Source organism: Hypanus sabinus, chromosome 1 (genome assembly GCF_030144855.1).
Source record: "Hypanus sabinus isolate sHypSab1 chromosome 1, sHypSab1.hap1, whole genome shotgun sequence".
In the NCBI taxonomy this organism is placed as follows: domain Eukaryota; kingdom Metazoa; phylum Chordata; class Chondrichthyes; order Myliobatiformes; family Dasyatidae; genus Hypanus; species Hypanus sabinus.
Genome location: NC_082706.1, coordinates 103,887,019 through 103,909,241, shown reverse-complemented (window position 1 = coordinate 103,909,241; position 22,223 = coordinate 103,887,019). Strand labels below are relative to the sequence as shown.

At 45.6% G+C, this 22,223-nt stretch overlaps 1 protein-coding gene across 1 annotated transcript in view; it reads right to left on the bottom strand.

The window, feature by feature from the left end:
* The window catches only part of LOC132396018 (angiopoietin-1-like), a 162,412-nt gene that overhangs the window by 32,553 nt on the left and 107,636 nt on the right, over nt 1-22,223 (bottom strand). The window contains exons 4-5 of the mRNA XM_059973321.1: nt 15,259-15,491; nt 6,082-6,191 (exon numbers count right to left, since the gene is read on the bottom strand). Coding sequence (XP_059829304.1) covers nt 6,082-6,191; nt 15,259-15,491 — 343 coding nt within the window. The remainder of the gene's footprint in view (nt 1-6,081; nt 6,192-15,258; nt 15,492-22,223) is intronic.

The following is a 22,223-nucleotide window of genomic DNA, read 5'->3' as shown; positions in this document are numbered from 1 at the left end:
ACCAACATACTGCCTGGATTGGAGGACTTTACATATGGAGAGATATGGGACAGTTGGGCTTGTTTTCTATAGAGCAAGGGTAAGGGTATCAAAATGAGAGGGCATAGATTTGTGAGCGAAAGGGGTTCGAGAGGGACTTAATAGGCAAGATTTTATACACGGTGAGAAGTTGATATCTGGAATTCTCTGTCAGAGGAGGTGGTGGAATCAGGTACAATTATTATATTTAAGTGAGCTTCAAGCAGGCACTTAAATAGGTACCACTATGGGCAAATGGGATTGGTGTAGATCGGCAAAGAGGTCAGTGTGGACATGATGAGCTAAAGGGCCTGTTTCTGTGCTTTTCAACTCCACGCTTCTATGATGTGTCCACATAGGCTGGAAGAACATTGATGTGGGCAGCAGACAGAAGAAGAGTTGAGATAAACATATGAGGGAGAAGAGTAAAGAGATGTTGATTAGATGTGAGAAATCAGGCTGGGAAATGGCTCTCACACCAGTTTTGAATCCCAATTCCATCTCCATCCATCTCCCACCCTATGCCTGCTTTTAGTATCTAATCTCCATCTCCAACTTGTGTCCCTCTCCAATGTCTATTTCCTCTCTCATGGAACTTTATGGCCATCTTTCAGGGAGCTTACAGATTGAATCCTTTCATTCACATTTCTGACTCTGCCACAATATAGATACAGTTCTGTCACTCAGCAACGTCACATGATACTCTGGTGCTAGTATTTAGGGATAGGTTGACAATGGCCAACACTTGCTCCCTCTCTCTCCAACTGTCCAAATCTCTAGTCTGACATTTATTCCAATTAGACATAAAATTTGTGTCTGGTCTCCATCTCAGTCTCCTGACTATCAATATCATCCCTCATTAACAACTACCATAAAGGAATCTGACTGTAACCTTTGGTTATACTTTACCAGAATATGGGCTTTAGACTAATTTTAGGACCCTCTGTATCCAACCCCATTATCAGCATGACATTGCCCTGTCCCAAATCCTTAGCTACTTCTGGGCCTTTGCTAATCTAGTAGTCTTTATGATATGTTACCTAAACCGAATCTCAACTGAAACTCCCCCCTTCGAAATCCTGATGAAGAGTTTTGGCTGGAAACACCAAATGTTTATTCCCCTCCGTAGATGCTGCCTGACTTGCTGAGTTCCTTCAGCATTTTGTGTCCGTCCGTCTCCAAGTTGTCACCAAGATTTAGTTAAGCACTACATGATTTTATATAGCATTTGTGACCTACAACCTCCGAGGCCATTCTTGGCCCCTCAGTCACCAGGATCCAGCACTGGCAGCTGGCTAGTCCTAAACTCTAAAGTCTCTTCACAAACCCTCTCTCCTTACTCATCTTTGTGTCACCTGCCCTAAGATTTGCATCGATAAGGCTCTTTTCAGGACTGGTAAGAGATCTGAGGATCATAAAGTCAACCAGAAACCTATGACATGATCAGGGTGCAAAGTGGACATAGATCTAGCTGTAGACTGAGTTTCATAATCCACCCTCCTGTGTGTCTTTATCATTTATAAAATGTTGGAAGTAGGTTGTCACTTTAGAGAAAAGCTCTCTGGTGAAAAGTGATTAAAACAGAGATCGTATCGCTCTCCAAAGTGCTGCAGTGGGGCCTCAGCACTGACTGACCATTGATGGATCTCTAGTCACTTTCTCCACAGCTCAGCCCTGTTGAGGAGTTAGCTTCCGCCTGCAGCCAAGAATCCATCACTCATGGCTGACAGGTTCTAATGAGGGGAGCCAGTCACTCAACTCACTAGCATTGAGGCACTGGACGTTGGCTCTGGGGACCTGGGAACTTTACACTTCATCAGCCTCCTTACCAGCCCTACTGGGGCTAGACTGCCCCCCTGTCAGAGGGTCAAGTGTGAGGGCGGTTTGTACCAGAACTAAGTGTGATCTGCCACAGCAGGGAGGTGTATGAGGTAATGTGTGTTGTACAAACAAATTGAGGCCTACTTTCTATGGTAGATCTCATCGAGACTGAACTGTTTCTCCCAACCACCCACTGGGCCCCGACACCCGCAGCTGATCTTTGGTGAGGACCTTGACACAACTGGAGGATGTGAGAGATTTGGTGAGATGGCAGTGTTGGCGGGAGGGAAGAGCAAGGGGTAAGATGAGAGGGATTTGAACTCAACTTAACCCATCACTATTTCAGACAGATCATGAAGACAATACGTTCTGAATGAAACAGCCCAGGCTACAGAGCTGATGGAGCAGCAGGTATTTCTTTGACAGAAAGTGTACCATAGTAAGCTTTCAGAAAGGCCTTACTGCCTCCGCAATGTCACTGGGACAAACTCCCGGAGGATTCTAGGTTGGAGGAAGTTTAATAACCATTGATAAATTTCCTCCATTTTGTAGAAACCTATCTGGAGCCATAGCTGTTTGGGTGTGAAAACCCAATGCTTCAGAGGATCTGATTGCCTCATACAGCACCAGAGTGTGAAACCTGGTGAATTAAAGCCTCGTTATTCCCCCCCAAACACCCATAACGTGCTCATTTGTATCTTGTGATTTGAATAAAAGATATAGTGCTAATGACAAGAAAATGTGATTTTGAAATTATTCGTAGTGTTGTGATGGGGGAGCTAATGGTGGACTGTGACCCTTAAGAAAATCTAGACAAGGGGCTTGTCTGTATTTTACAAATTCACATGATTTCAGTCTGACATTCACAGTTGCCTGTACCCCTAAAGCTATGCAGTGCCCGACCGAACAAGGCTGAGATTTTAGGTCTGGTTGCAAGAGAGATCAGAAAGACTGGGACTGTTATTCCTGAATGAGGGGAGGTTGAGGGGCGGGGGAAACTGATAGAGGTGTACAAAATTATGAGAGGGATAGATCGTGGAGACAGTACAAACTTTATTCCCAAGGAGCAGAGACAAGAGGATGGAGGTGTAAGGTAGAGGGTTGGAGGTTTGGTGGGGGGGAGGAGGGAGGATCTAAGTGGGATTTTTTTTCACTTATAGTGTGGATGGTGGGTTGAAGGTGCTGATTGAGGAGTGGTGGGGGTGGGCACTCTCATAAAATCTAAAAAACATCCAGTCAAAAACATGAACTTCCAAGGCATGGAAGGCTACAGACCCAATATAAATATATGGGATTACTGTAGATGGGCACAATCATCCCTCAGAAACTGATTGGAAAGCTGAGCCTACTGGGCCTGAACACCTCCCTCTGCAACTGGATCCTAGACTTCCTGACTGGGAGACCTCAGTCAGTCCGGATCGGGAGCAGCATCTCCAACACCATCACACTGAGCACGGGGACTCCCCAGGGTTGCGTGCTCAGTCCACTGCTGTTCACTCTGCTGACCCACGACTGCGCTGCAACACACAGCTCGAACCATATCATCAAGTTCGCCGATGACACGACCATGGTGGGTCTCATCAATAAGAATGACGAGTCAGCTTACAGAGAGGAGGTGCAGCGGCTAACAGACTGGTGTAGAGCCAACAACCTGTCTCTTAATGTGAACAAAACAAAAGAGATGGTTGTTGACTTCAGGAGGGCACGGAGCGACCACTCCCCACTCAACATCGACGGCTCCTTGGTAGAGATAGTAAAGAGCACCAAATTTCTTGGTGTTCACCTGACGGAGAATCTCACCTGGTCCCTCAACACCAACTCCATAGCAAAGAAAGCCCAGCAGCATCTCTACTTTTTGCAAAGGCTGAGGAAAGTCCATCTCCCACCCCCCATCCTCATCACATTCTATAGGAGTTGTATTGAGAGCATCCTGAGCAACTGCATCACTGCCTGGTTCGGAAATTGCACCATCTTGGATCGCAAGACCCTGCAGCGGATAGTGAGGTCAGCTGAGAAGATCATCGGGGTCTCTCTTCCTGCCATCATGGACATGTACACTACACGCTGCATCCGCAAAGGAAACAGCATTATAAAGGACCCCATGCACCCCTCATACAATCTCTTCTCCCTCCTGCCGTCTGGGAAAAGGCTCCAAAGCATTCGGGCTCTTATGACCAGACTATATAACAGTTTCTTCCCTCAAGCTATCAGACTCCTCAATACCCGAAGCCTAGACTGACACCTTGCCCTACTGTCCTGTTTATTATTTATTGTAATGTCTGCACTGTTTTTGTACACTTTATGCAGTCCAGTGTAGGTCTGTAGTCTAGTGTAGCTTTCTCTGTGTTTTTTTTAAATTACGCAGTTCAATCTAGTTTTTTGTACTGTGTCATGTAAACCAAGGTCCTGAAAAACATTGTCTCATTTTTACTATGCACTGTACCAGCAGTTATGGTCGAAATGACAATAAAAGTTGACTTGACTAGATATATATATATATATGGGCCTGTCTTTGAGCTGTGTGACTCAATGACTTTCTGACCACAGAGGGACTGTGATTCCACTGACAGGATAGTATTGAATGGAATATCATTGTTGGTTGGGACCACTCTTATTTCAGAGAACATAGCTTTATAAGTTTATAAAATGAGTCGATGAGTTTACTTATCACATTTAAACATTTGCTGTGATCTTTGTGCTGGCACAGTGTCTCAAGAATTTGTTCCAAGATTCAGGATTTGACAAATAACGGGGATAATTGGTTCTAAAGAGAAAGAGAGCGAACAACTAAACTAATCCTAGACTAATTTATTCCTGGCACACCGAGCCTGCAGTTTCCCATGCAAGCTTGCGAGCTCTGTGTGTGTATTAGCTGTGTGTCTGTCTTCTGTGATGGTCAGTATAAATCGGTTATGACTACTTTGACAGCTAGTGACACAGGGTCAGGGATCAGGACTGTGCAAGGTGTGTGTGTGTGTGTGTGTGTGTGTGTGTGTGTGTGTGTGTGTGTGTGTGTGTGTGTGTGTGTGTGTGTGTGTGTGTGTGTGTGTGTGTGTGTGTGTGATTGAGAGAGAGAGAGAGACTGTGAAGCAATGAGTATGTCAGAGAGTCTGTACGTCTGAGGTATGTATCGGAATAAATCAGCAACAGCTCTGCGCTGACGAACAAAGAGCAGGAGATCAGCACTGCACAGAATTGAAGGAGGAAAAATATCATCGCATTTTTAAAATTTGTCAGTGAATGAAACTGCTTTTTCAGACCAAATAAAAATGTGAAGAGTCAACGTCAGATACTGGGAACGTCCACTGCTTGTTCTGGTCTGCTGTCACAAATGAAGCCACATAGACACTGGAGATAATGGTGAGCTGAGGCTCCACAATGGGGGTGAGACATGTGACAACACAGCCAAATAATTCCTACTTCTTCCTCATCGTTACTGGGACAGAATGTCCTGGGAAGCTTCAGAGGAACCCAGAGCTTCAGAGAAAGTGTCTATTGGGTGATAGAAGGATAGACAGCCAAGAGCTGGGTTCCAGCACGAGGGACTACAGGGCGTGTTACGCATGGAAGGGAGTGTGGAGAATTAGAAGAAGGCACAGAGGTGCAAGATCACATGGGAAGATGAACATCAGCCAGGAGTTCGAGCAGGTGGTACAGCGTGAGGTGATGCTGAAAGGGATGGAAGACACAGAGCTGCCATCTACTTCAGTATCCACAGACAGAATGATAGTGGCCAAGTAGAACTGCACGGGACAGTCAGCTCTAGAGGTGGCAGGATCACCAGTGATGGTTTACGGGGGTCTGGGGCGGGGTTGGCGGATGTCAGTTTGGTGAGGGCACACTGTGTGGTCTCAGACTTATCTCAGGGACAACTCTCAAACCAATACAGAGATTCACATGGCCCAGTGTCGATGTGGGGCCAAGGGTCTGATGTCTCGGGAACCAAGGAAGGGCTTAATGACGTTGGACCCAACTGCTCATTCAGGCTGAAAAAGCTGGAGGCTTATCCAAACTTCTAATGTAACTCTCAGGGGGACTGGAACCTGTGGGAAAAAGTCCAGCCCCTATGTTACCCCTCACCCTCCCTCCTTCACTTATCCCCAGACTATATCATCTGGATCCAGACAGGTCCCACTGCCCACCATGTGCTGCTCAACGCTGAGATTGTTGGCAGCTGTACCCTGATCCCTCACTTTACACGGACCATGGCCCAAAGTCCCGGAGCGAGTTCTCACGCCTTGCCTTCCTAGGCTCCGTTGTCTCAGCGAGGCGAATGCTGTAGACCCCACTCGTGTTGTGACCAGCCTGATAAGCCTCGGCACAGTCCCGGAATAACTTCTCCTCCAGTTTCCCTATGATTGGAGAGAGGAAACAGAGAGGTGGTTACAGGGCTGGAGTATTCTGTGATTAGAGATTCAGACCTAATGAAACTGCCCACTTCCAGTCTAGATTCTAGTACACATAAAAATTAATCTGGGCTATGGAATCAATGAGCAAGGCAGAGTGGGAGAAGTAGTACTGAGGGAGCGTCACACTGTGGGAGGAATGGTACCGAGGGAGTGTCACACTGTGCGATGGACTGTACTGAGGGAGCGTCACACTGTGGGAGGGACGGTACTGAGGGAGTGTCACACGGTGGGAGGGACGGTACTGAGGGTGTCTCACACTGTGAGATGGACGGTACTGAGGGAGTGTCACACTGTTGGAGGGATGGTACTGAGGGAGTGTCACACTGTGGGAGGGACGGTACTGAGGGAGTGTCACTCTGTTGGATGGACGGTACTGAGGGAGTGTCACACTGTGGGATGGACGGTACTGAGGGAGCGTCACTCTGTGGGATGGACGGTACTGAGGGACCGTCACACTGTGGGAGGGACGGTACTGAGGGAGTGTCACACTGTGGGAGGGACGGTACTGAGGGAGCATCACACTGTGGGATGGACGGTACTGAGGGAGCGTCACTCTGTGGGATGGACGGTACTGAGGGAGTGTCACTCTGTGGGATGGACGGTACTGAGGGGGTGTCACACTGTGGGAGGGACGGTACTGAGGGAGTGTCACTGTGGGAGGGACGGTACTGAGGGAGCGTCACACTGTGGGATGGACGGTACTGAGGGAGTGTCACACTGTGGGATGGACGGTACTGAGGGGGTGTCACACTGTGGGAGGGACGGTACTGAGGGAGCGTCACACTGTGGGAGGGACGGTACTGAGGGAGTGTCACACTGTGGGAGGGACGGTACCGAGGGGGTGTCACACTGTGGGAGGGACGGTACCGAGGGAGTGTCACACTGTGGGAGGGACGGTACCGAGGGAGTGTCGCACTGTGGGAGGGAAGGTACCGAGGGAGCATCACACTGTGGGATGGACGGTACTGAGGGAGTGTCACACTGTGGGAGGGACGGTACTGAGGGAGAGTCACACTGTGGGATGGACGGTACTGAGGGAGTGTCACACTGTGGGAGGGATGGTACTGAGGGAGAGTCACACTGTGGGAGGGATGGTACTGAGGGAGCGTCATACTGGGAGGGACGGTACTGAGGGAGAGTCACACTGTGGGATGGACGGTACTGAGGGAGTGTCACACTGTGGGAGGGACGGTACTGAGGGAGCGTCACACTGTGGGAGGGACGGTACTGAGGGAGTGTCACACTGTGGGATGGACGGTACTGAGGGAGTGTCACACTGTGGGAGGGACAGTACTGAGAAAATTCCTGGAAGTTAGAGAATCATTGTTCATGTCATCTGGTTGGAGGCTATCTAGATGGAATATGAGGTGTTTCTCCTCCACCCTGACAGAGGTCTGATCATGACAGTAGAAGAGGCCATGGACCAACATGTTGGAATAGGAAAGGGGATTGGAATTGAAATGGTTGGTCACCAGCAAATCCTGCTTGTTGTTGCTGGTGTGTTGGGTTTCGCCAATGAAAAGGAGTCCACACTGGGAGGGCCAAATACTGTAGCTGATCCCAGCAGACTCACAGGTGAAGTGTTGCCTCACCTGGAAGGACTGCTTGGGGCCCTGAATGGGGGGTGAGGGAGGAGGGAAGTGGGTAGGTGCAGCACTCCTTCTGTTTGCAGTGATAATTGCCAGGAGGGAGAGGCATGAATGGACAAGGCGACCTCAGGGGGAGCGATCCCTGTGGAAAGTGGAGTGAGGGAAGGAGGGGGCAGAGTAAAGATGGGTTTGGTGGTAGGATCCCATTGAAGATGGAGGACGTTACAGAGAATGATGTGCTGATTGCAGGGGCTCATGGGGTTCTCAGTAAGGACAAGAAGAACTCTGTCCTTGTTAAGGTGGTGGTTAGGGCAGACATCAGGGGAATGGAAGCGAGGTGGGTGGGGACAGCATCATTGGTGGAGGTAGGGAACCCCTGTTCTTGAAGAAGGAGAACACCTCTCATGTTCTGGAAAGGAAAGGCTCATCCTGGGAACTGATGTGGCAGAGATGAAGAAACTGAGAAAAGGGAATAGCATTTTCATAAGTAATAGGTTGGGAAGAAGTATTGTCTCTTGCTGTGAGAGTCAGTGGGTTAGTAGGTAGGTGGTAATCAGTAGGTTCTGGGATAATATTCATGCTAGTAATATGCCCAACCCCACACCCAGCAGTGGAGTGATACACCTTCTCTGTAAATTCAGCAATTGAACTGAACACCGATCTGTTGTGTGGGATTTGTCCATTGATGATTCTTTCGAGATTACTTGGCAGTGAATAATGAATCACAATTTCCTGGGAAGCTACGGCTTGCTGTGTGGGATTTGGTATAACCTCTCACAGGTATCTAACCTGCAAGAATAGAAGCAGATTAATTTTTTACTTTGAAATAACAAAATATTGGTGAATGTTAGCTATGCATGGAGGAGAGAGGAAACGTTCTCAACCTCTTCGTTGCAAGGACGCAAGAAGGTCCTGTTCTAAAGTTAATTTAAATGAAATATATCTTCTCTGTTCTCTCCATGACGTTTAATATAAAACATAAATAATTTGTTTAGGCTTGTTTAAACTGGGAAGATTGAGGATGAAGAGTCAGTGAGGTCCTTTCTGCTCCTTAAATATCCCTAATCTGAGCAGAGCATTGGCAGTGGTACACTGAGGAATGCCAGAAGCACTGCTGTTGCTGGCTCTGTCTAATAAGGCAGGTCAGCTTTTAACATATCTCGAAGCAGAGTTATTCAAAACATATCAAAGCTATGTGACCTTCATAGCAGGACCGTTTCTGGTCAAGGCAAGGCCAAATCTGAAAGCCCCTGAGCATGGTTGGAGCTGTTCAGGGATGCAGCAGGGAATGCTCCTGCCTCCCAGGTTCAATCCTGACCATTGCCAGTGTGGGATTTGCAGTTTCTCCCTGTGACCGCATGGGTTTGCCCCCGGGTACTGTGGGTTCCTCCCAACTCCCAAAGACCTGCCAGTTGGGATGTACAGGAAAGATGTGGAGGCTTTGGAGAGAGTTCAGAAAAGGCTCACCAGCATGTTGCCTAGATAGGAGAGTGTTAGCTAGAAGGAGAAGTTGTACCAACTTGGATTGTTTCTCTGGAGACTAGGAGGCTGAGGGGCGACTTCATAGAAGTTTACAGAATTATAATGGCCATGGAAGGGGTAGATTGTCAGAATCATTCTCCCAGCATGGAGAAATAAAGTACTGGAGAGCATATGTTTCAGTTGAGAGGGGCACTGTTTAAAGGCGATTTACAAGGCAGGTTTTTCAACATAAAGACAGCTAGGCACCTGGAAAGCATTGCCAGGTGAGGTGGTAGAATCGGATATGACAGCAACATTTAAGAGGCATTTAAACAGTCAGAAAATGGGGGGGGGGGGGGAGAGATGGACCATTTTCAGACAAGTGATTGTTAGATTAGCATCATCGCTGGCCCAGTTACAGAGGGCTGAAGGGCCTGTTCTTCTGTGCTACTATTCTATGTTCTATGTGTTCTAGGAAATAATCTGCCTATGTTTAATAGAATTCCTCTGCTTCCCCCAGGCTTTGTCTTCATTCTTTCCCTGGATGTCACACCGTCCCCTTCACTGTTGAATCTGAATTTATCTGGATAAAAGTGGCTGCAGATGCTAGGATGTGAAACCAAACCCCTGAACAAAATGATGCAGAGTCTTGATCCAAAACATTGTGCATCCTTTTTCCTCCACAGATGTTGTTTGACTCCCCCCCCCCCCCACCCCCGAGTTCATCTAGATTCTCCATTTTTCTGTCTCTGGCCCCAGTTCTGATTCACAACCTTTCAGTAGTACCATCCCCCCATCCCTCCCTTCCCTGTTCCTTGCTGCGCGCGTACATCCTAATTTGCTGGATTGACTGCAATAATCCCCCCGACATTTGACCAGCATGGATTCAATGTCATGTCTTCTGTTATTTTAAAGAACATAAGAGTTTAAGTATACAGAAGGATCTGTGAGGTTGACTTTGGCACTTTTTAACCAAGGGGCAAGTGGCAAGTGTTGGAGGAATGTGGCTTTTTCAAATCACACTTCATCAGACCAGTGGGATCTCACCCACTACAATTCTTCCATGTTTTAGTCAAAACCAATTCACGGAACGTCCTGTTGTTATTATAGTGCTGACAACTCAACACTGATGTTGAGTGATGTTATTTAATGTGAATTTGTTGTTTTTAAAATAATGGTTCCTCCAACTTCAATTGCTCCACAGGGCTAAGATCTCAATGACCAAACTGTCAGTCAAGGCACACACCAAGTGCTGATGGGAAATGGTTGGTTCTAGCTGCTAGTTGTGAAGCAGGAACAATCCTATTATTAGGATTACTGCTATTATTATTGTAATTAATTTATTTTTTTCTCTCAGCTCACCTGGTGAAACCAGAGGTGCAGACATAGCCCAGCACACTCATTTCTCAATTGCTAGGAACTTTTGGATTATTCTAGTGGTGATTAGTATTGTGGCTTTCTGGAGATTTATGTAGATGTTGCTGTGTAGCCCCTAATTGTTTAATGCCATTGTGTAGTGACTTTGCGATGATACCAGTTGTAGATATCACTATTGGAACAATGTATACCGTGTTCATGTTCCATAGTCTTTCAATTTCCTCTTTTAATTCAGCATATTTCTGGATTTTACATTTATTGATCACGGTACGTGTAGTTGGAATGGCTATATCTATTATTATTATCATTATTAAGTGGTGCAACAGAGTAGCAGTTAATGCAATCACACTTCAGTGCCAACAATCATCAATCAGGGCTTGATTCCCACCGCTATCTAAAAGGAATTTATACATTCTCCCTGTGACCAGGTGCTTTGGTTTCCTCCCACATTCCAAAGATACACGGTTAGCTTTAGGGTTAGTGAGGTGTGGGCATACTATGTTGGCGCCGGAAATATGGCAGCACTTGTGGGCTATCGTCAGCATGATCCCTGGACTCTATTGGTCATTGATGTAAAATTACTGCATTTCACAGTATGTTTCAATGTACAAATAAGGCAAATCATCTTTAATCATCATTTTATGTTTTGTAACTCCAAAACATAAAAACAAATCAAAATAAAAACAAAGCCGTCCAGAACTTCGAGTTTACTTTAAGTAAGGAGTGCATGTACGAAGTAGTGGTGTGATTACGTATGCCATTTACGTACTTTTACAGATAACACACAATGCATTATGTGAGCAACAAAGAATGTTTAATCAATATTTTTACAATGTTACTCAAACATTTCTGAAACATTAAATACACAACATTCCTCCCTCCTGAGCTATAAACTCCAACTCAATATATCTGGTATAATATATAACCCAACTACTATTTAGACATCCACAGCATAGTAAATTTTAAATTGATTTAGGTTTAATCATTGCAGAGGATTCCTTACTCTTGAGGGATAATATCTTTCTTGACAAGGGTGTCAGTCTGCTTGGCAGTTGAGAGTTGTGGCTATGAAATGATCTTGGGTTCTGAGGCCTCTCCATGGTGGCTGTAGGAGTTGACCCTGTGACTGCAAAAAGCGGTACTGACTGCTCTGGATACCTTTCTTCTGGGTGTATTGACATCCCAAACAGTGGATGGCAAGGTTCACTGGACGATGTGGATCTTAATGTGTGAGTACAGACTCGGACGTCGCCGTTTCCTTTACCTTTTGGAAAGGCCCATCGCACTGCTTTGTCCAATATCATTTCTTTCTGATCTGTAGTAATGAGTGCAAGGGGTGAAGAACAGTAGCCAGATTTTGATGGAACCTGTTATAGTAATTGACAAATCCTGAAAAGGACCGCAATTGTGAGGCTTCCTTTCATTTGGAGCATCCACCACTTTTGAATTTTCTCAGCGTACTTGTGTAACCCTTTTATGACCACAGTAAAAGATACTGCAGAGCGATATATATCACTTCCTGTGTGTTGACGGTGAGAAACACTTCGGACTCTTCTTCCATCTCCATCTGTAGGTAGGCCTCAGCTTAGTTCACTTTGCTGAAGTGTTTCTCTCCAGAAAGGTTTGCAAAGATATCTTCTATCCTGAGTAAAGGGCATTGATCTACTTTCAGTACTGGGTTGATAGTAGCCTTAAAATCACCACAGACCCATTCTTCTTAGGTACTGGGATCACTGGCATTGCCTAAAGGCTCCAGTCATCCTTGGAAAGAATTCCTTCAGCCTCCATGTGTTCCAGCTTACAGGCTTCTTTATCACGGATGGTTTAAGGAACCAGACGGGCTTTGAAAAACTTAGGTGCGACATTTTCATTTAACACTATTTTACCCAGGATATATTTGAGTTTTCCAATGCCATCCTTGAACGCCATTGTGGCATCATCCAGTACCTTTCATAATTTGCTTTCAGTTGGCGCTACTACAAAGGATGTGACATGTAGATGGTAGGTAGGTCTTCAATCAAGTTGTATTTATTTCAGCCACTCATAGCCTCACATTGCTGGCCCTCTTGTTTTTACACCATACAAGCCCACTTTGGCTTGTTGGTTTTTGCATTTCACTGTTACAAATGTCATTCCCACAGGAGTTACCTTTTCTTCGGTATAAGTTCTTAACAAGGTATCGGCAGGCTTCAGCTCAATATCTTTTAAATGCCATTCAAACTCACTTTGTGGAGTGACTGAAACCTTCGAGCCAGTGTCCAATTCCATTTTAATTAATTTGCGTAAGTCATCTTTCTGTCTATTGTTAGTTTTCACACTGTAAATCTCAAGGCTGCTCAGTCCTGCATCACCCTCATCATTATCAGATGTTTCAACAACAGTGTGCAGATTACTGCTCCTTTTGAAACTGCAACCTGACTTTTTAAAAAATCTTTTTCTCTTTCCTGTGCAGTTCATTTGTTTTTGTCTGCCCAAAATACTCTTTGAACGTGCCCTACTTTGTTGCATTTCCTGTAAGTTTTGCCTTTAAACCTGTATTGGTCTGGTGTATGCGAAGCCCTGCCACAACAGTAATGCAATTTGTTTGGTCAGGCCAGCTTCTCTTTAGATGTTGCAACCTCATTCACATTCACTCTCATTCCTGACTGCAGCTCAATTGTGTCTCTGTCTGCTGTTGCAGAGGATTGTATATGATTGTATGTATGTGCTTTGACAATAAATTTACTTGGTACTTTACATTTACTTTCTGATTGGCCATGGGAAGGCAAGTCTCTATAAGGGAGGTTGGGCAACCAATGGTGGGATTGTGGGGGGGTGGGAGGGCTATGGAAGAAGTCATGTGATGAATCAGAGTTAGCAGCATTACATGGAACCAAGGTTATTGATGTGTTCCCAGGACTGCAAGTTCAAAGACTGAGGCAGCAGATGAGTCGTGAAGCTGTAGAGTTACTGATGCTCCAGCTGCTTAGGAGTCCTTGTTCAGAATTACATGTCAGGTGCAAAAAAATGCAGTGTGGGTGGACATAGTGCTGGAGAGAATGAGAAATTCACTGTGGAACTTGTGCATGAGATGACTCTGACACGCTAAGATGGAGAACTGCACCTCGTGCTTTCACAAGCTCAGGACATCCCAACACTCTTTACATCCAGCATAGTCACTGTGAGAATGGACAAAACACGGCAGCCAACTGTGCACAGCAAGATCCCCCAAGTAGCAAAGCAATGGTGCTTCTTTCTTGATGAGTGACAAATACTCTCTGTAACACAGGAGAGAGCTCTCCCGCTCATTAATAAGAACCGATTCACTTGAGAGGCAGCAGTTTTCCGGAATCAGACTTGTTTAGCAATGGTCATCGCCCCTTCTTCTGCCAACTCTCAATGGATAAGCCTCGGATGTAAATCCCTCACCCTTGCTTTTAAATTGCTCCCTCCCTCCCTCCCAGCCTCCTACAACCCCCAGGATCTCTGCTTTAATCCTCTGCACTTCACCCTACTTGTGGCAAAGAAAAGAGCTGCTGCAAATCCCTCCTGAAACTCCCTGCTGCTTGAAGACTTTCCACAAAACAATCCCTTAAACCTGTTAGACCCCAGTGTGGTTGCATACCAAAGGGTGGATATCACTCCTGTGAATTTTGCTACTGTAAAACGTGCTATATCAATACAAATTGTTCTGTTTACAGGGGATCCCCCACACCAGTCTGGCTAAGAGAATCCCCACCCCCCACAACCAGACTGACAGCTCTCTCTGGTGAAGTCCTTACCCTGTTGACAATTAGCATTTACACACTGAATGTCTTTGGTCTTCTTGTGTAACAGGACATCCGTGAGTCGAATGCTGCCGCCCTGCCAGAGGGCAGGAGTATGAGACAGTAGATGCGCTGAAGCTTGGCACAACCAACAGACTGGCTGTGCGGAAGGCCACGGTCCAGGTCCTTGCTGCCTCCGGACAGTAAGAGACTGAATCCTGCGTCACAGACCCCCAGGTACTTTTCTTAAATGGAAACCGTGAGCAGCATTGACGCACAGTGAAAACACTGGTAATGACAAAGATGAACTCTTGACCTTACTATCTACTTCACCATGGCCATTGCAATGTATTTGTCTGCCTGCACTACACTCATGTGTAACATAGGGGACCAGCACGTCAGTGTAGTGGTTAGCACAATGCTTTACAGTAGCAGTGACCCAGGTTCCATTCCCACTTGTCTGTTCTCCCCGTGACCGCATGGGTTTCCTCCCACAGTCCAAAGACGTACAGGTTAGTAGGTTGTCCTGTGATTAGGCTAGGGTTAAATCGGGGGAAGGGGGGTTTGAAGTGCTGGAAGGGCCTATCTCAATAAATAAATATTTTGCATTCCATTATTTTTCTCTTTGTACCAACTCGATATAGTTATACATGGAATGCAAACAAAACTGTTCACTGTATCTCAGTACATGTGACAATACTAAAGCAATTACCAAGTAATGATGCGCATTGGCTTGTTAGGGGAATGAAGGGAAGACGCCCGCTGATTGTACTGTATTTTCTGTAAATGTTTTTCACCAGCAAGGCATACTTTTGAACAGAAGGGGAGTCTGCTGACCTGACCCCCGTGAGACCAGTTGGAGGAGGTTGTTCACCGTCTCGGCCAGCTGCTTCTGCTCCTTCTGCAGGCTGGTGTTGTTGATGGTGACCCAGCCCAGCTGCGTCTCCAGCTCACCGATCAGGCGACTCTGCCGAAGCACCAGGTCCTGGAGGCTCCCCCTCTCCTGCCGCAGGCTCTCCATCTCTTCCTTGTGCTGGCTCTCCATCGCCAGGAGTTTCTGCTCCAGGAAGCTGACGGTGAGAGAGTGGGGAAAGAAGCACAGCAGATCCCTGTTACTGAATCACCACAGGGAGAAGGCAGACCATCACAAGCTTAAAAAGAACTTGATATATATACTTTTTTTTTCTTGTACTCTGATTTCTTATATGTAAATTAATAAAAATATTGGAAAAGCAAGAAAGAGGAAAGAACCATCTACATTCCAGACTCAAGCGACCCCTCACCATCAATGAGGTGCCTTCTGGAATGTACTCATTCCTGTAATACAGGCTGCACAATGGCCATTTAGTACACAGAAGGATGCCACAAACACCAATGGCCCGATAACCATCTTGGGTGGTTTAATCAAGCAGTTTATCTATGATCACAGAGTAAAGCTTGATCTACCAATGAGTGACTGTGACCAATTGTAATGACCCAATGGATGGAAAGATTAGAGCATCTTCACAGACAAAATTAATCCACAAAATGAACTTAATGATAATATGGATAACATTGTGCAGATTGTTTTTTTTTAACATGTCCTGGCTAATTCTGTGAAATAACAGTTGATTAGGAGCGTCATCGCCTGCACTTTTCCTCCAACTAGCACACCATTCTGACTTGGAAATATATTGCCAAACTAACTCCTGCAACTCCTTCTCCAACTTTCTCCCCGTAAAATACGCCTTCACCAGAAGAACTACAGCGGTTCAAGATGGTGGTTCACCCCTCCCCCACACTCAAGGATAATTAGGGTGGGCAATAAATGCTGCAACTAAACAAAAGTAAATGTAGGAGAGAAAAATTGCCAGTTCATGAAGGAAGATAAACCACTGAAGTTGTTTTATTTTGCTTCAATAATGAGATTCGTATTTACTTTCTTTGCAAACAGATAGGCATGCATCATCCTGACACACACATTCCACTCCAGCTGCTGGAAGTGATATCAATGCAATAGATTTGCAAACCGCTCCCTGGTCCATCTCCTTAAGAAAAATAACAAAATGCATTATAGGGCGACACACACTAAGTGCTGGAGGAACTCAGCAGGCCAGGCAGCATCTATGGAAACGAATAACAGTCAATGTTTCAGGCTGAGACCCTTCATCAGGACTTTTCCATTGATGCCGCTTGATCTGCTGAGCTCCTCCAGAATTTTGTGTGCGTGTTACTCTGCATTTTCAGCATCTGCAATATCTTTTGTGTTTATAAAATGCCTTTGGATCTTTTTTTCTCCAGCTGGTGACCGAGCCATTATCTTTTGATGTTTATGGGATCTTGCTCAGAACAAATTTGGACACCTCATCATCTTTCCAAAGCTGTGCTTTAGGAACTGTTTATTGGATGGAAATTGATTTTAAGGTTTCAAGACGCAATGGAGTTTGAAGATGCTCCCTTAAATGGAAGAAACTGATGTCAGTGTGCAGTTCTCAGTTTCCTTTGACTCCAGGTGAACCACAGCAGAAATTAAGACATAGCTTCAATGAATATCACAGCAGCAACATGTCCTACCGTTGATTTCAGTTCAGTGTTTAGAAATGACTTTAGTGAGCAAAGCTCTCAACTGTCAAAATAGTGTGCAAACTTGCTTAAGTGATCCTGGACAGGAACCGACCGTAACTGGGAAAGATCATGTTTCGCACTTTAATGAAAACAACCATAACTGGAGAAAATGGGGAACTTTTATCTGTGTGATTCTTGTCCAATGAAGACCAGCATGTGATAAATTTCTGATGTGCTTCTCTGTCCGTTCACAAGGCAGATTTAGGAGCACGCGACAAAGTTCTACCCTGCTTCTCTATCCATTCACAAGGCAGATGGAGGAGCTTTAGTCCTGTCAAGGACATCCCAGATCGAGTAATGTGCTAGCAACTTGTAACATTGAAGCAGATACTTTTAGATACTTTAGATACTTTACTTTATTGTCACCAAACAATTGATACTAGAGAGTACAATCATCACAGTGATATTTGCTTCTGCGCTTCGCGCTCCCTGCAGTACAAATCAAAGTAAATATAATAAAAATTTAAATTACAAATCATAATTAGAAAATAGAAAAGGGAAAGTAAGGTAGTGCAAATCAGATCCAGATATTTGGAAGGTACGGCCCAGATCCGGGTCAGGATCTGTTCAGCAGTCTTATCACAGTTGGAAAGAAGCTGTTCCCAAATCTGGCCGTACGAATCTTCAAGCTCCTGAACCTTCTCCCGGAGGGAAGAGGGACAAAAACTGTGTTGGCTGGGTGGGTCGTGTCCTTGATTATCCTGGCAGCACTGCTCTGACAGCATGCAGTGTAAAGTGAGTCCAAGGATGGAAGATTGGTTTGTGTGATGTGCTGGGCTGTGTTCATGATCTTCTGCAGCTTGAACAGGACAACTTCCATACCAGGTTGTGATGCACCCTAGAAGGATGCTTTCTACGGTGCACCTATAAAAATTAGTGAAGGTTTTAGGGGACAGGCCAAATTTCTTCAGCTTTCTCAGGAAGTAAAGGCGCTGGTGGGATTTCTTGGCAGTGGACTCTGCTTGGTTAGACTAAGTCAGGTCATTTGTGATATTCACCCTGAAGAAATTAAAGCTTTTGACTTGTTCCACCTGCGCACCACCGATGTAGATGGGGTTCTGCGGTCCGCTACTCCTTCTGAAGTCGACAACCAATTCCTTCGTCTTGCTGACGTTGAGGGATAGGTTACTATTTTTGCACCATGCCACCAGGTTCTTAATTTCCTCTCTGTACTCAGACTCATCATTACCCAAGATACGGTCTACAATTGTGGTGTCATCAGCAAACTTATATATTGAGTTTGATGGAAACTTGGCTACACAATCATAGGTGTACAGTGAGTACAGCAGGGGGCTGAGTACACAGCCTTGTTGGGTACTGGTTCTCACAGTGATTGTAGAGGAGAGCTTGTCCCCTATTTTCACAGCCTGGGTCCTGTCTGTGAGGAAGTTGAAGATCCAGCTGCAGATCTGAGTGCTAAGACCCAGGTTCCGGAGCTTAGGAATCAGTTTATTTAGAATGATGGTACTAAAGGCAGAGCTGTAGTCAATGAAAAGGAGCCTTACATATGCATCTTTATTCTCCAGGTGTTCTAAGGAGGAATGTAGTGCCAGAGAGATGGCATCTGCTGTTGACCTGTTGCTCCGGTAGGCGAATTGCAAAGCGTTGAGGTTGACCGGTAGGTTATGGTTGATGTGTGCCATAATCAATCGCTTGAAGCACTTCATAGCAATTGATGTTAGAGCCACAGGTCGGTAGTCATTCAAGCATGCCACCTTGCTTTTCTTCGACACAGGGATTATCGTTGCCTTCTTAAAACACGAGGGGATCTTAGACTGAAGCAGGGAGCAGTTGAAGATGTCAGCAAACACTCCAGCTAGCTCACTTGCACAGGCCCGGAGAACCCATCCGGGGATGCATCTGGGCCCGTCGCCTTCCTGTGGAAATCTCCCATCCCAAATAATTAAAACAGTGTAGGGTACCCCCAGAGTGAGCAGTAGCATATTAGTACTGTCAGATATTTACCGGTGTTACACAGGACTTCATTGGCTCAGATCACTGACCGATGAATGGCATTAAAGCAATGAGAGAGCTTTAGAATAAGATTCCTGACAAAATTCTTCCTTTAATCCTGATTTAAATTTCACTCAAATGATGGAATTTGCTGCAGTGGGAAGAAATTTACAGGCTGAGGCCTTCTAGCCCAACTGGTCTAGAAACTTAGAAACATAGAAAACCTGCAGCACAATGCAGGCCCTTTGGCCCTCAAAGTTGTGCTAAACATGTCCTTACCTTAGATATTACCTAGGGTTACCCTATTTTACTAAGCTCCATGTACCTATCTAAAAGTCTCTTAAAAGACCCTATCGTATCTGCCTCCACCACTGTTGCTGGCAGCCCATTCCATGCACTCACCACTCTCTGCGTAAACTACTTACCCCTGACATCTTCTCTGTACCTGCTCCCCAGCACCTTAAACCTGTGTCCTCTTGTGGCAACCATTTCAGCCCTGGGAAAAAGCCTCTGACTATCCACACGATCAATGCCTCTCATCATCTTATGCACCCTTATCAGGTCACCTCTCATCCTCTGTCGCTCCAAGGAGAAAAAGCCGAGTTCACTCAACCTATTCTCATAAGACAAGCTCCCCAATCCGGGCAACATCCTTGTAAATCTCCTCTGCACCCTTTCTATGGTTTCCACATCCTTCCTGTAGTAAGGCGACCAGAACTGAGCACAGTACTCCAAGTGGGGTCTGACCAGGGTCCTATATAGCTGCAACATTATCACTTGGCTCCTAAATTCAATTCCATGATTGATGAGGGCCAATACACTATACGCCTTCTTAACCACAGAGTCAACCTGCGGAGCTGCTTTGAGCATCCTATGGACTCGGACCCCAAGATCCCTCTGATCCTCCACACTGCCAAGAGTCTTACCATAAGAGTCTATGCTATAAATTTATCCCTGCATTCTACTCCATTAGTAGACACTGCCATTCCTTCTGGCCATTTTTATTTATCTAGTTTCACCTAAATATTTTACATCCCAGTGAGCCGGTCTACAAGTGTGATATATATTCCATGGAAAAGAGCTATCCTACTGTACAAATCAGCTCAGACAGTATGTAGAGAAATTGTCCCCTTCAACGAACTGCAAGGGCCAGGAAACATGGGTTTAATCGGGTCCTAATGCGAGGTGTAATCCGCTGTTTGGACAATGTAAACTCTGGTCCAGATAGACTGGAAAGACAGGGTCGGGCCGATTTTGTGCTGAGACGGTGAGAATGACCCAGCTGGTGTGCTTTGTGTCTGCAAACTTTGTGGCAATTTTGCCCGCTAATATGATGGACCGAGAGCAAGGCTTTGGGCCTACTCTGGCTGCTTCAGGGATTCAGATCAAAGAACTCAACTTGGTTCAGAATGCTGCTGCTCACTTCCATTGTTTGCATGATCTATGTTTTTGGGTGTTGGGTCTTTTTTTCTTTTTAACTGTTTTTTTTCAGGTTTCTTGCTTTGTGGCTGCCTGTAGGCAGACAAATCTCAAGGTTGCATAATTTATATATTCTTTGATATTACATGTACTTTGAATCTTTTGTTAACATCAGGGAGACTGTGAGGAAAAGCTTTTTTACTCAGAGTATGGTATTGATCTGGAACCCACTGCAGAGGGTGAGGACAGTCAATGGGGACCTTTGACAGAGGCATCTGGGTGAGAATAATTTGTAGGGACAATGAGACAGCGAGATCTCTGATGAGATTACTTCACTCAGGGTCAGCATAGATTCAAGGAGCCAGATGAATGCCCTTACCATAACCTACGACCTGTTTGGGAAGTCTGGCCACATAGATTGTTAGAATAAATCCACTTATTTATCGATGTAACCCTGACTCACTCAGCCCCACTCCTCCTCTTATTGATTCAAGACCCACATCTTCTGCCATCCCAGGCATCAACATGGCAGGTAAAGACAACCTGCTTCAGACAATCACAATCTCTTATTCTTCCTAATAAGTCATTAGGGAATTTGCCTGTGATCAGAGCACTGAATTAAAATTGTTTCCTCAGGATACATTGGTGGATGATCTGGAAAGTGCAGTGGGAGCAGATCTAGTGGCTGCTACATAAATAAAGTAGATGTTAGAAGGGCTGGGGAAGGACTAGGGGAGTAGGACTAACTGGACAGCTCAGTGAAAGGGCTGACGCAAGCTTGATGGTTCAATCGGCCTCTCTTGCACCATGTGATTCCACAATACTGGTGGCATTAGAAGTATAATCATTAATCAACGATATCTAACCCATTTCCTGCAGAAATCTCTGCAGCTGATGTTGGTGGGAAGGATCTCCAGTTTGGAATTGCCCCCCGGATAGCCCTAACATCTTTGTTCATTAACGCTCTCCACAGCCTGTCACCTCTCTGTTCCTTCCTGCATCCTACACAGTTACCAAATACACTGTTTGCCTTGACACTTACATCTCTTGCCTTTGCTCAGGGTGTGATACTTTCTCACCTTCGTGTCAGGAAGATGTGGATTTGTGCCACAGAACTAAGCTGAGGGTAGCACCCTTGTGGCAGTGTGAGACTCTTGGACCGTCTTTCTGATGAAACATTAACTGGGAGCCCTGCCTTCCCTCGCGGGTGAATTCCAAAAATCCTATAGTTCCAGAAGGAGAATGGAGTTCCTGATGTCATGGGCAGCATTTCCTTACCACTGACCTCCAAACAAACCCCCAAGACTGGCTCCCACGTTTCCTGCAGCACAACAGTGTCTGGGCTTGAAGGGCAGAGGGTACTGTTGGAAGTGTTGAGGTTGCCTGCTTCATCTCTCCATTGCCTGGTTTTGAGCTTCTGGTCACCTTATCGCCTCTGCTGCTGACTGAGAATTAAACTCAGTGTGATGACAGGTCTGGCAACAATTGGCTTACTGGCCTGAGCACACAAATCCCCAAGCACTGGAAAAGGGCCAAAACCCAAAATCAAAACAGCTGGCAGGGAAGCAACATCTGGCCCGTTTTTCCCACAGTTGCTGATTGGCTTTTGCTCATCCTAGAAAAAAGAAGACCGGGTCAAGGGGAGCAGGCATTTTTGGAGTGTCATTGTGAGAGTGGGCCAAAGTAAGAGTGGAGAACTGAGGCTAATAGCTAGAGAGTCTCTGGTGAGGTGAGCAGCAGGTAAGAATCAGGCTCTTATTTTCCTGTTAACCCATGATATTTGACAGAATAGATCAAATAGTAGTCAGGGCAGTGGAATGCTCCTT